The sequence below is a fragment of the Schistocerca cancellata genome, chromosome 5, assembly GCF_023864275.1.
Source record: "Schistocerca cancellata isolate TAMUIC-IGC-003103 chromosome 5, iqSchCanc2.1, whole genome shotgun sequence".
Lineage (NCBI taxonomy): Eukaryota > Metazoa > Arthropoda > Insecta > Orthoptera > Acrididae > Schistocerca > Schistocerca cancellata.
The window spans coordinates 837,127,604-837,142,739 of NC_064630.1; the positions used below are offsets into that span (position 1 = coordinate 837,127,604).

Consider the following 15,136-nt stretch of genomic DNA (forward strand, 5'->3'; position numbering starts at 1 on the left):
CAAGTGGGCTACAAATACCTTTGAGTTAAGCTGCTCTATCCACTGCCACCAGAAGCACACAGTATGCCATGGATGAATATTTTGTTTGTACAGAAGAAGATTTAAATTTATACTCGTTGTATGTTTGTATACAGATCAGTATGACTTAACTGTTACCTACACAGGGTGAATACTAGTAAAACAGCTAAACTGGAGGGACAGATTACTGACTGGAAATGGAGGGGAAAAGGTCCTGCGAACATGGGTCTGGAACTGGACCGTGTGCGAGCAGCGACAGCAATTCGTCTCGGAACACAGATGGTTGGTTGGTTGACTCGGGGAAGGGACCGAACAATGGGGTCATCGGCTCCATCGGATTAGGGAAGAATGGGAAAGGAAGTCGGTCGTGTCCTTTCACAGGAATCGAAACACAGTACACAGTACACAACAGATGCTCAAAGTGGTCTCCATGGGATTGTAGGTGGTTGGATTATTAGCAGTTGTCATGCAATAAAATGTAATCGTTCTTTTGGCGTACACCATGATGGCGGGCCACTTCCGTGCAGCTAATACTAGGGTCCCTCTCAGTATCCTGTGGAACCCAGTTTTCCAAATCTGGTGTACGCACAGACCACAGCCTCCCTCCACGTTCGTCTGTCTGAAAGAACTCACGATCAAACAAACGCGCAATAAAAAAAGCTCGAAATGTTGTGTGACGTGATTGGTGTCTGTGAGGATACTTGTTTTGGTATAGTCGTACTGCCTTTCGACAATTTCAATCTGCTCGGCCGTACACGAGCACCATCACGGCTTGTTACCAAAATGTATTCTGGACCATTCTGTTGCTCACAGGACGCTGCTTCAGTCACACAGGAACACGCGGCACGCGGTCAGAGGTCCTACCATTCGTCAGCGCCATCTACAGTGACAAAAATGCATTTCCGGACACACGTTCATAGAACCTTTTTCCGGTACGGAAGCCGCCCGTGCAGTTTGTCAGTTTTATTAATGTTCACCCTGTATTACTGTGTTATGTGTATCGTTGTGTATTGTTTAAGTTGTACAGACTATTGGCATCAATACTGTGCAAAATGTTAGAAGATGAAAATTTATTGATTAACTGATTAAATAGTGTGGCAAGTGTAGCACTGGAAATGTATTAACGAAGATGTGAGACGGACACGGAAAGATCCGTGTCGTATAAACTGGGCCGCTGCAGAGAGCGAACGGGTTTGCGTGCAGGTGGTGGTGGCCGGCCAGGGCCTCAACGACAACCAGTGGCACACGGTGCGGTACTCGCGGCGCGCCACCAGCCTCAAGCTGCAGGTCGACGACGACGCGCCCATCAGAGGTACGCCCGAGGTGACGTAGCCTAGCGTGCGCCTGCGCCTGCACCTGCGCCTGCGCTCTTCTCCTCTGCCACAGGTCCCGCCTGCTTTCATCCTCCCGCCTCATCAGACTGCAGCCCGATTAAGATTATCTGCCAGTTGAAACTACAGGTGTTGGAGCTGGTTACCTTCAATTAGAGTGCTCCACGTCATGTGTGAACGGTTCGCCATAGGCGAACTGCCCATAACAAATGTTCAGTTCACTTACAGGGAATTCAGCAGGCACGATAACCACACCAAAAACCACCACCCACCCATACACAAATACATTACAGTGGTAACTAAATCCTGGGTGTGGCGATTTTATTTCGCTTTTTCATCAGGCGTGATAACCACACTCCCTCTGTCCGTCTGTCCCTCCCACTTCTTCTGCCGGCCGAAGTGGCCGTGCGGTTCTGGGCGCTGCAGTCTGGAACCGAGCGACCGCTACGGTCGCAGGTTCGAATCCTGCCTCGGGCATGGATGTGTGTGATGTCCTTAGGTTAGTTAGGTTTAATTAGTTCTAAGTTCTAGATGACTGATGACCTCAGAAGTTAAGTCGCACAGTGCTCAGAGCCATTTCATCCACTTCTTCTGTCCCTCTGCTCCTCTCTGTCTGTCCATCTGCTACTCCCCACACTCTCTGTCATTCTGATCCTCACCATTCTCCCTGTCCACCTTCACCTCCCTCTTCTCTCTGTCCATCCGCTCCTCGCCACTTTCTCTGTCCATCTGCTCCTCCCCAGTCCACATGTCCATCTACCCCTTCCAACGCTATGTGTCCCACTGCTCCTCCCCCCTCTCACTGTTAATCTGTTACTCCCAACTCTCTCTGTCCACCTTCCCTTCCGTCTCTCTTTTGCGATCTGCTCCTCCCCCTCTCCCTGTTCACCTGGTCCGTCCATCACTATGTCCTTCCGCCTCTCTCTTTCCGTGTGCTACTCCCCTACTGTGTCCATCTGTTACTATCTACTCTCTCTGTATATTTCTCCCTCTCCTTCTGTCTCCTCCAACTTCTACAGTCTATAACTTCCTGCCCCTGTCTCTGTCCATCCCCTCCTCCCCACTCTCTATTCATCTGCTACTCCCCCTCTCACTTTCTATCTCCTCCAACCTCTAATGTCTTATGTCCTCCTGCCCCTGCTTCTCCCAACTCTCTCTGCCCATCTGCTGTTACTCTCCCTCTCTTTGTAGATCTCCACTACTCCCCACTCTCCGCCTCCTCACTCTCTCTGTCCATCTGTCATTCCCTCTCTCTGTCTGTATGCTCCTACCCACTCTCTTAATCCATTTGTTACTCCCAACTCTCAGTCAACCACACTATCCCCCTCTCTCTGTCCATCTGCTCATCCTCCCTCTCTTTGTCCATCTACTCCTCCAAGCTGTCTATCTGCCATTCCCCACTCTCCCTATCCATCTGCTACTCCCCCTCTCTCTGTCCTGATAGCCCTTTCTTTCTATCTGCTACACACCTCTGTCTGGCTGCCAACTCCCCTCTCTCTGTCCAACTACTTCACTCCTCTCTCTCTGTTCACCTCCTCCAATCTCTGCTCTCTACGAACTACCCCTCTCTCTGTCCATCTGCTCCTCCCCACACACACTGCCCATCTGTTCTACCCCCTGTTGCATCTGCACCATTTTCTCTTTCTATCTTTCCAGTCCTCTTCGAGTGTTTCTCCTCCAGCCCCCATCTCCTTGTCGTTTAATTTACCTCCCCCTCCCCCTCTTTAGGTCCATCTGCTACTTCCCCTCTCTCTGTCCTAATACTCCCCCTCTCTCTGCCTATCTGGTACTCTCCCTCTCTCTGTCGATCTACACCTCTGCACACTCTCTTTACCTCTGCTCCTCTCACCCCCTCTGTCCATCTCCTCCTCACACTTCTCCCTGTCCATTTGTTCTTTCAAACTCTTTCTGGTCATCCACTACTCCCCTCTCTCTGTTTCTATCTGCTACTTCTGCTCTCTCTGTTTATATGCTTCTCACACTCTTTCTGCCCATCTTTTCTGCCGTCTGTTGCATCAGTTCCTATTCCTCTATCTTTTCATCCCCCCCTCTTAAGTCTTTTTCCTCTAGCCCCCCTATCTCCTCCTCACTTTCTTTATCTCCTCCCCCCTCTCTCTATCTGCTATTTACACCTCTCTCTGTTTGCTACTCTCTGTTTCTGTGTACATCAGCTACTCTGCTGTCTCTCTCTCCACTTGCTGTTCCCCCTCTCCTGTACCATCTCTTACCACCTCTACTGTCTTTGGCCCTCTGACCCCCTCTTTTTACATCTGCTCCTCCAAAATCTCTTTTTCTGTTGGCTTCTGCCCCCTCTCTCTGGCCATATCTCCACTCCCCTCTCTGTCCATCTGTTACTCCTCCAGTCTCTGACAATTCTTCTCCTTCCCACTCTGTCTGGGCATCTTCTACAACCTGCTCTCTCCATCCATGTGTTACTCCCCTCTCTCTTTCTGTCTCCTCCAACGTCTAATGTTTATGTTCTCCTGCCCCTGTGTATCTATCTGCTCCTCCCTACTCTCTCTGTGCATCTGCTCCACCCCACTCTCTCTGTCCATTTGCTCTTTCCACTCTGTCTGCCCCTCTCCTCCTCCCACTCTCTCTATCTCCTGCACGCCCTCTCCATGCCCATTTTCAACTCCCCCATACCCTCCCTATTTGTTTCTTCACACTTTATCTGTCCGTCTGCTACATTCCCCTCTCTTCGTAGCTCTCCACTGCTCTCCACTCTCTCCTTCTCCCCACTCTCTCTGTCCATCTGTCCTACTCCCCTGTCTACCCTTCTGCTCCTCCCCATTTTGTCTGTCCTTCTTCTCCTGCCCACTTTCTTTGTCCATCTACTACTCAGCAAATTCTCTGTCCATCTGCACTGCCACTCTCTGACCATCTTTTACTCCCCAGTCTGTGTGTCCATCTCCACCTCCCCACTTTTTCAGTCCATCTGTTATTTATCTTTCTCCTGCTCCATCTTCTACTCTTCTACTCCCCACTCTCTGTCCATCTGCTACATGCCACACTGTCTCCCATTCTCAGCCTATCTTCCTTCCCTCTCTCTCCATCTGCTCCTCCCCACTGTTTCTGTCCATTTGCTCCTCCCCAACCTCTCTGTCCAAATGCTCCTCCCCAACTGTTTGGCCTCTGCTCCTCCCTACTCTCTCTGTGCATCTGCTCGTTCCCACTCTCTCTGTCCACTTCTCCTTCCCTGACTCTCTCCGTCCATTTGCTTCTCTCCCTCTGTCTGTTCATCTGTGACTCGTCACTCTCTCGCCATCTGCTACTCACCCCATCTCTGTCCTTCTGATACTCCCCATCTCACTGTCTATCTCTATATCTTCTACTCAACTCTCACTGCTCATCTGCAACTCCCCTTCTCTATATACATTTCCTCCAACCTCTATTGTCTATATCCTCCTGCCCTTCTCTCTGTGCATCTGCTCCACTTCCCTCTCTCTGTCCATCTTCTCCTCCCCACTCTCTGTAGATCTGCTAGTCCCCACGCTCTCTGTCTTTCTGCTACTCCCTGCTCTGTCCTTTGTTCCCCTCTCTCTGTGCATCTTCTCCTCCTTATTCGCCGGCCGTTGTAGCCGAGTGGTTCTAGGTGCTTCGGTCTGGAACTGCGTGACCGCTATGGTCGCCGGTTCGAATCCTGCCTCGGGCATGGGTGTATGTGATGTCCTTTGGTTAGTTAGGTTTAAGTAGTTCTAAGTTCTAGGGGACTGATGACCTCAGATGTTAAGTCCCATAGTGCTCTGAGCCATTTTGAAGCCTCCCCACTCTCTCTGTCCATCTGCTACTCCCCACTCTCTCAGTCCATCTGTCTTCCCCTCTTCTTGTGTCCATTTGCTACTCCTCTGCGTTGTCCATCTGTTACTCTCCACTCTCTTTGTCCATTTGCTACCCCCCTTTTTCTTTCCACCTCCTCCAACCTCTACAGTCCATGTCCTCACCCTGTTTCTGTCCATCTGCTCCTCCCCCATTCTCTCTATCCATCTGATACTCCCCCCCCCCTGTCTGTTCTTTTTATGCTCCCCCCCCCTCTCTTCTCTCTGCAACTCGTTCTCTCTCTGCTCATCTGCTACTCCACCCTCTCTCTGTCCATCTGCTACTCCCCCTCTCTCTGACCATCTCCTCCAACCGGCACCTCTATGTCCTCCTGCCCTTCTCTGTGTTTATCTGCTCCTCCTCACTCTTTGTGCTCATCTGGTTCTGCCCCCTCGTCCACCTGTTCCTTCCCCATGTTTCTGTCTTCTGGCCCCCTCTTTGTCTCCTCCAGCCCCTCTGTCTCCTTCCTTTATCTCCTCCTCTCCCTCTCTCTGTCCATCTCCTCCTCCTCCTTTTCTGTCATCTCCTCCTCTTCATTTTCTATGTCCATTTCTCCCTCGATCTCCTTCTTCATCATATCTGTCCCCATGTCCTCCTATCCCCTCTCTGTCATCTCTTGGTGGAAATAGGTTGCTGGTTCTTACCCCCATAGAGTTTCTCTCCAGTCAGTAATATCTGTAAATGGTGTCAGTCTGGGCTAACGTTTGGATAGGTGACTGTCTGGATCTACTGGGCACTATTGGCAAGGGGGATGCATTGAAACCTTTGAGGCCAATTGAGGAGCTACTGAGTGAAAAGTGGCGGCGCGAGTCACAAAAGTTAATAGTGCCTTGGAGAGCGGTTTGCTAACCACCACAATCCCTTCCATATCCACCTCCAGTGACGCTTATCGGCTGAAGATGACACGGCGGTCCGTCGGTACCATTGCACCTTCCAAAGCCTGTTCGGACGGAGTTAATTTAGTTAATGTGTGTACCACGTTTGGTCGAAATCGATCCTGGGGTTAAGAAAGAGCTTTTTAGCCGTGTGTTTGCCAGGGTACGCACACATCACATATATTTCACATATATTTAATCTATTTCACACATATTTATTTATGTATTTCACATGTATCTGTAGAGAATTTAGTCCTTTAGTTTCGATATCACGGAGCTTATTCTTTATGACGTCATATCACCTCAACAATGTGGCGTACAACGAAATATTTTTGAATTCACATTCAATGGTACATTTTTATGCTGGCTGCGAATCATGTTGCGAATAAAGTTAGTAATAAAGTCGTAAGAAATTAAAACGTTATGCACGATACAGGAATTTTTACACATCTCAGTGTTTGAGGTGTCATATCTCCATAACTACGTGTTGTCCAATAACGTAATTGTGAATGTACATTTAGCAGCATCTGCGAATACTGTCTGTGAAATGTGTTGCGAATAAAGTAAGTAGCAGATCAGAAATGAATTTAAACGTCATGCATGATGCGGCTTTTTTTTCATATAACTCAGTGTTTATGACGTCATATCTCCTGAAATATGTCTCTCAGAATGATCCAGTTTTCTAGGTACGTTCACCATTTGTTGATACTGTCTTCGAATTTTGCCTTGAACAGAGTTAGTAGCAAAGAAATAATAAACTAAAACGTCATGCATAGTGCGGCAGATCTCCACACATCTCAGTGTTTATGACGTCATATCTCCTGAATTACGTGTCGTGCAATGCTATTAATTTCAGTTCCATCCAGTGGGATATGTGAATAGAGTCTGCAAAATGTGTCGTCAATACAGTTGCTAGTAAAGAAGTAATAATGTAAACATCATGCTTGAAGCGGCAGTTTTACTGCACGAACAGGGTAATGGAATAAGCAACTAACTTTTCTTCCTTTCACCATTTTGTGGGGATTGTTAGCGAAAAAATTTTAGTAAAGGCTTCGAATTACATCTCAAGTTTGTTGTAAGTCACTAAGTACAATTATTCTCAAACGTTGGATGAAGGATGTCTGCAAATTCGTGTGTCGTGAGCTACACGTCTTTTTTGCCACTTACCCCTCACCACCACAGCGATTAGCTCCAGACAGTAAGTGATATGTGTACGAAGATTGGTATAAATCAGTAGAGTGGTTTAGGAGGAGATATGGAACAGATATACATACATACACTGAAGAGCCAGAGAAACTGGTATAGGCATGCGTATTCAAATACAGAGATACGTAAATAGGCAGAATACAGCGCTACGGTCGGCAACGCCTATATAAGACAAGAAGAGTCTGCGCAGGTGTTCGATCGATTACTGCTGCTACAATGGCAGGTTATCAGGATCTGAGTGGGTCTGAATGTCGTGTTTTAGTTGGCGCACGAGCGATGGGACACGGCATCTCCGACATAGCGACGAAGTGGGGATTTCCCTTGGACCTTTCCACGAGTGTACCGTGAATATCAGGAATCCGGTAAAACATCAAATCTCCGACATCGCTGCGGACGGAAAAAGATCCTGTAAGAACGGGACCAACAACGACTGAAGAGAGTCGTTCAACGTGACAGAAGTGCAGCCCCTCCACAGATTTCTGCAGATTTCAGTGCTCGGCCATCAACAAGTATCAGCGTGCGAACCATTCAACGAAATATGATCGATTTATCATGGATTTCATGGATATCATGGATTTTCGGAGCCTAAGGCCCACTCGTATACCCTTGATGACTGCACGACAGAAAGCCTTATGCCTCACCTGGGCCCGTCAACACTGACATTGGACTGTTAATGACTGGAAAAATGTTGCCTGGTCGGAGGAGTCTCGTTTCAAATTGTATGGAGCGGTTGGGTATGGAGACAACCCCACGAATCAATGGACCTTGCATATCAGCAGGAGACTACTGAAGCTGATGAAGGCTCTGTAATGGTGTGGTGCATGTGCAGTTGGAGTGCTGTGGGACTTGTGATACATCTAGGAATTCTAGCAGGACAACGGGATACCCCGACGTCCAGAATTCCTACGAGTGATTCTAGGAACATTCTTCTGAGTTTAAACACTTACGCTGGCCACCAAACTCCCCAGACACGAATATTATGGAGCAAATAGGGATGCCTTGCAACCTGCTGTTCCGAAGAGATCTCCATTCCCTCGCAGTCTTGTGGATTTATGGGCAACCCTGCTGGATTCATGGTGTCAATCCCTTGCAGCACTACTTCATCGGTCGACTCCATGCCACGTCGTGCAGCGGCGCTTCTGCGTGCTCGCCGGGAACCTACACGATACTAGGTGTACCAGTTTCTTTGTGACGTTCACACTTAAAATATGTGCGGTTTACTGACACGCTCGGTTTCGACATATTTAATCTCACTGTCAAATTTTGCGTAACTTGTTACGTAGGGTGGCTAAAACATAGACAAAGTGATGTAGTGTAGCTGAACGCGATGATTTTATTTACTGCGATCATCAACGAAATTCCACGTTACAGTGAATTGTGGCCCTCGAAGCTGCTGTGATACATTACACTTGATGTGTCTCACAGTACACTCAGCGTTCCACGGGCACGCTCGACATGGGCTGTAGTTCGCTTTAGTATATGGAATTCTACTGACGCTCTAAACACACTAAAACAGCACATTGACGTGTTGCATATCATTTTGTCTAATTTTTGGACACCAGACATAATGGCCCACGCAATATTTGACAGTGAGATTAAATATCTGGTAACCCATCAGTTCAATAGGATAAATAAAAATGTCCCAACACTGACAGGGAAGGATTTGCCTAACGTATTTCTAGATCAGGAGCAAACTGAAGTGGATGGCTAGTTTTTCTCGGGAGAAAATTTACAGTGGGCGCATCTTTTATCCAGACTTTCTCGTTCCTCGTTACACTAGACAGAACTGCTCTGCGGAATTTCTGACTAGCAACAGCCCGCTAGCTACCGCCACAAAATGTTTACGAGATGGTCCTTCTGGTCAGTGTAGTGTTGCAGCTCTATTTACCGTCATAAATCAATCCTCAGCCTCTTTGCTTTACATCTCCTTTATCACAACAATGTTTTCTTCGATAGAATAAACACTCTCAGTGTTTACGAATAGCTTGCTAGTTGTATTTCCAGGTAATTCCAGTTGCGCTGTACATCATCCGCTCTTACTGATTGTGAAAGACCAATATATCGTTCCTTGTGAGGGACTGAAGTGACTGATAATATTCCGCACTCTGCTGTATGTTACATTACTGAAGAACGTAAACCAAAGTTTTAGGATCCTTCAGCATTACAGGACATTAATGTAGAACTAATACAGACACTAAGATCTTAATTTCTTCGACACTGCATGGCACCATTCATTTAATGATTGGAGAATAATCACCTAATACATGGGAAATACGTCGCTGCCATTCAAAGTAGCCTGAGCCACTCTAGTTACACAGGCACACGTAGTCTTCACCAGGTCAATGGAAATTTACACTATTCCTTAAAAATCAAATGTACCAATTTCCAGACAGGTGTTACTTGCACCATTACAAGTCAACATATATATCATTAGTCTGCCACAAACCGTCAAACTCGAGGTTCTTTCACAAAATGTTTACTTTCGCGTATTTATTTTGTTTTCATTGTGTTACTGCTATGAGGAAGCTACGTCAGAGTTCGCTCCAAAACAGATCAGTAAGTACATATAAACAACAACAAGTAATGAAAAACCTTGTCAGACACAATCTCATGAAAAGCAAGTAATGTTGTTGTTGTGGTCTTCAGTCCAGAGACTGGTTTGATGGAGCTCTCCATACTACTCTATCCTGTGTAAGTTTCTTCATCTCCCAGTACCTACTGCAACCTACAACCTGCAACCTGCTTAGTGTATTCATCTCTTTGTCTCCCTCTACCATTTGTACCCTCCACGCCGCCCTCCAGTACTAAATTGGTGACCCCTTGATGCCTCAGAACATGTCCTACCAACCGATCCCTTCTTCTAGTCAAGTTGTGCCACGAATTTCTCTTCTCCCCATCTCTATTCAGTACCTCCTCATTAGTTATGTGATCTACCCATCTAGTCTTCAATATTCTTCTGTAGCACCACATTTCGAAAGCTTCTATTCTCTTCTTGTCTGAACTATGTATCGTCCATGTTTCACTTCCCTACATGGCTACACTTCATAGAAATACTTTCATAAAAGACTTCCTGACACTTAAATTTATACTCGATGTTAACAAGTTTCTCTTCTTCAGAAACGCTTCTTGCCAGTATACATTTTATATCCTCTCTACTTTGACCATTATCATTTATTTCGCTCCCCAAATAGCAAAACTCATCTACTACGCTCGTACGTTAAGTATCTCATTTCCTAGTCTAATTCCCTCACCATCACCCGATTTAATTCGACTACATTCCATTACCCTCGTTTTGTTTTTGTTGATGTCCATCTTATATCCTCCTTTCAAGACACTATCCATTCCGTTCAACTGCTGTTCCAGGTCCTTTGCTGTCTCTGACAGAATTACAATGTCATCGGCAAACCTCAAAGTTTTTATTTCTTGTCCATGGATTTTAATTCCTACTCCGAATTTTTCTTTTGTTTACTTTATTGCTTGCTCAATATATAGATTGAATAACGTAGGGGATAGCCTACAACCCTGTCTCACTCCCTTCCCAACCACTGCTTCCCTTTCATGCCCCTCGACTCTTATATCTGCCATCTGGTTTCTGTACAGATTGTAAATAGCCTTTCGCTCCCTGTATTTTACCCCTGCCACCTTCAGAATTTGAAAGAGAGTATTCCAGTTAACATTGTCAAAAGCTTTCTGTAAGTCTATAAATGCTAGAAACGTAGATTTGGCCTTCCTTAATCTAGCTTCTAAGATAAGTCGTAGGGTCAGTATTGCCTCACGTGTTCCAACATTTCTACGGAATTCAAACTGATCTTCTCCGAGGTCGGCTTCTACCAGTTTTTTCATTCGTCTGTAAGGAATTCGTATTAGTATTTTGCAGCCGTGACTTTTTAAGCAGGTCATATGTTGGCAAAAATAGATATTTAAAGTTGGTGGTACGCATAAGGACTCGTCCGACTGTTTTTGCCCTAAAAGCAATAGTTCAGGAGCACACACAAACGTAAATGGCTCAGATAACATACAATACCCCTTTGTGACAAAATGTTTCTGGTCAAACAGAGACCAACAGGACAGATACAGGAAATAGTGACCATAAAGTCATTGTAGCGAGAACGACTTTCATAACATCCAAATACGCCAAATGTAAATGCAACGTATCTCTATTTAAAGAAGAAAATAAAAAGAGACGGTCTCAGCTGCCTCCGTACTAATTTCCGTATGTCAATCGAATGTGATTCAGTTTCAAAGAAGCAGTTGTAGGGCGGTAGCCACACGTCGCACCCCTGTTTTCGTATTCTGTTGGAGCCCGTCGCCATGAATATTCCCACACAAAGTCCTGCTCGGCCGCGGGAATTGGAGGGAAGAAATGCTACTGGCGCCTAGGCGGAGGCGGAGGCGGAGGCGGAGGCGGAGGCGGACGTGCAGCCGACCACGAGTGGCAGCCGTCGCCAGCACATCGCTGTGCGCCGTGCTGACGGAGACGTACGCAGCTCCGACCATTGGGGTTCCAGCTGACTTTTCAGCCACCCAAAATTCGTATCGAGAACAGCTATTAACATGAGTAATATAAAAGTTGGTACCCTCGTTGAAGCGAAACAACTTAGTCTTTTAATAAAGGGAAGTCGGATCCATATCCATAATAATTATGTTTCTTTAGGAGTATACTGATGAAATAGCTCGTTTTCCGTAATAATATAAACTGATTCCTAGACGAAAGTTCCGTGCGTAGTGACTGGAAAGTTGCACAGGTCATTCAAACACACCAGAAAGAAAGTACAAGTAATCCGCTGAATTATAGAACCGTAGCACTGATATCGATTTGTAGTAGGATTTTGGAGCGTATACTGTGTTCCAGCGTTACGACGGACAACGAAAAAGCAGAGGGGGGCAGGTTGTTTTGTCCAGTATTATCACAGCATAGTGCAAAGAGTGCCACAGATATGATAAGCTAGTTTGGGTGGCAGTCATTAAAATAAAATCGTTTTTCGTTGGGGCGTGATCTTTTAGCGCAACTACCACTGCCAACTTTCCGCATCAAATAACAGAACGTATCGTTGACTTTCATCTACAAGGAAAGAAGCGAACTTCGTGATAAAAATAAGAGAAATAAGAAATAGCACGGGACTGCTTGCGTGTTCAGTCTTACACGTGCTATCCGAGAGTGGAACGGATTAGAAATGATATGATTGTCGTTTTATGAACCTTCTGCCAAACCCAAAAGTTTGAATTGCAGAGTAATCGTGTAGATGATATAATAATATATTTCCATATCTATTGATAACATTTCATATGTCTAGTGTGCTGACTAGTTAAAATTGACGGAAAATGACTGAATTAATGTTAACGTTTGTGGAGAGGTAGTTGTAATAGCTCTTAATGGCACTGCGTAACTCTTCTACTTCGATTAAATTTTGCTATGGAATATCACAATATAGATTTCCGCTGACATTCACAAATACTAAAATGATATTACATGTTTATTTAAAAGAAGCAAAATTGTGAGACTGCCTTCGAAATATCAGATTTTCCTAGCTGTAAGCAATTACGATAATAATTCCTTTCTGAGTTTGTAAATTCAGAGTATGTGAAGTTTAATCAATGTTCCAGCAATGTATTTCAGTAATTAATGCTTTTCCAAAGATCACAGATTTTAGTGTTCCCTCACCCTATGTTGACAAGCTAATGCGGCTGCTGTTATATCTTTGCTTCCTCACTCATTTTGTTAAGAAGGCGTGGTGCCTACGCTGACTTTAGATGATTACTCACCAAGAGTATTATTGATCCTAGGGAACAAATTTGCTCGAACCCAATAGCTTTTCAGAAAAGTGCAAATGAATTCGGAGCAGTATGTTTAGGAATATCCAGGGGGGACAAATATTTTCAGTTTAACCACAGTTATCGATTTTCAGTTACATTTGATCGTAATACGTGTTTGTACGGAGGGGCGTTTATCAAACAAAAGAGAGACAGAGAGAGAGAGAAACACAAATTAACACGATATTCTATGCTCTTACAAAAGTTTAAAATGTAAAATACTCCTCACAGTTATTAATCGCCACGAAGCACTTTCCATCTATAAGTTCATACAGCTCATGTTCAGAAATCGTTACTAAGACCTCAACAAACTTTCACTGCTTGAAATAATACACCCTGTGCTCCACTTTTGTACACGGTTAGCACTAACTGTCGTACGATGAATCGTTCGGATCCACATTTTCATGCATTCAGTCTTCAATGTAGCCAGTATGGACGACGATCTTACAACAACCTTTCTTTGCTCCTTGCAGTTGTTTTACTCCCATGATTGCTCCCTCCCATCGAGTTTACTTAATACACTAATTTCTCTGGGCATTGTTTATCAAGAGTTATTACATATAACAGTTCATACAAAAGTTTACATATGTCGTGTGAAAATACAATATATTCAACACAACATGTAATACTTAATTATAGTTTGTAATAACAGCAAAGAACATTTTTATGAGTTACCGTCGATTTGTTTCAATTCCATAGATAACATCAATAATGAAAGACTCTATACCTCATATAAAACATAATAATTTACCCATGTGTATACATGGAAGAGGCCTGGAGATACTGGAAAGTTTCAGATACATTATATAATGGTAAGACAGAGATTTAGGGACCAGGTTTTAAATTGTAATTGTAATTGTAATTCCAGGCGCAGATGTGGTCTCTGACCACAATCTGTAGATTGAAGAAACTGCAAGATGGGGGCATTTCAAGAGATGATACCTGGATAAAGTGACAGAACCAGAGGTTGTAGAGAGTTTCAGGAAGAGCATTACGGTACGATTGACAGACACGGGGAAAATAAATACAGTTGAAGAAGAATGGGTAGCTTTGAGGGATGAAATATTGAAGGCAGCAGAGGATCAACTAAGTAAAAAGACGAGGGCTAGTAGAAATCCTTGGTTAATAGAAGACATATTAAATTTAATTGATGAAAGGGGAAAATATAAAAATGCAGTAAACGAAACAGGCAAAAAGGAACGCAAACGTCTCAAAAATGAAATCGACAGGAAGTGCAAAATGGCTAAGCAGTGATGGCTTGAGGACAAATGTAAGGATGTAGAGGCACATTTCAGTAGGGGTAAGATAGATACTGCCTACAGGAAAATTAAAGAGAGACCTTTGGAGAAAAGAGAACCACCTGTATGAACATCAAGAGCACAGATGGAAACCCAGTTCTAAGCAAAGAAAAGAAAGCAGAAATGTAGAAGGAGCATAAAGAGGTTCCATACAAGGAAGATGTACCTGAGGACGGTGGATGTAGATGAAGATGAAATGGGAGATATGATACTGTGTGAAGAGTTTGACAGTGCAACGAAAGACATAAGTCGAAAAAAGGCCCCGGGAGTAGACAACATTCCATTAGAACTACTGACAGCCTTAGGAGAGCCAGCCCTGATAAAACTCTACCATCTGGTGAGCAAGATGTATGAGGCAGGCGAAATACCCTCAGAATTCAAGAAGAATTTTAATAATTCCAATTTAAAAAAAAACAGGTGTGAAAATTACCGAACTATCAGTTAAATAAGTCACGGCTGCAAAATACTAACGCGAATTCCTTACACAGGTATGGAAAAACTGGTAGAAGCCGACCTCGGGGAAGATCGGTTTGGATTCCATAGAAATGTTGGAACACATGAGGGAATACTGACCCTACGACTTATCTTAGAAGAAAGATTAAGGAAAGGCAAACCTACATTTCTAGCATTTGTAGACTTAGAGAAAGCTTTTGACAATGTTGACTGAAATACTCTCTTTCAAATTCTGAAGGGGGCAGGCGTAAAATACAGGGAGCGAAAGCTTATTTACAATTTGTACAGAGACCAGATGGCAGTTATAAGAGTCGAGGGACATGAA

General features: G+C 44.6%; 1 protein-coding gene across 6 annotated transcripts in view; it reads left to right on the plus strand.

The window, feature by feature from the left end:
- Positions 1-15,136, plus strand: part of LOC126187518 (neurexin-1a) — a 2,258,738-nt gene that overhangs the window by 1,881,662 nt on the left and 361,940 nt on the right. For all 6 annotated transcript variants that reach the window (XM_049928650.1, XM_049928652.1, XM_049928651.1 and 3 more), the window contains exon 14: positions 1,222-1,330. In XM_049928650.1, coding sequence (XP_049784607.1) covers positions 1,222-1,330 — 109 coding nt within the window. The remainder of the gene's footprint in view (positions 1-1,221; positions 1,331-15,136) is intronic.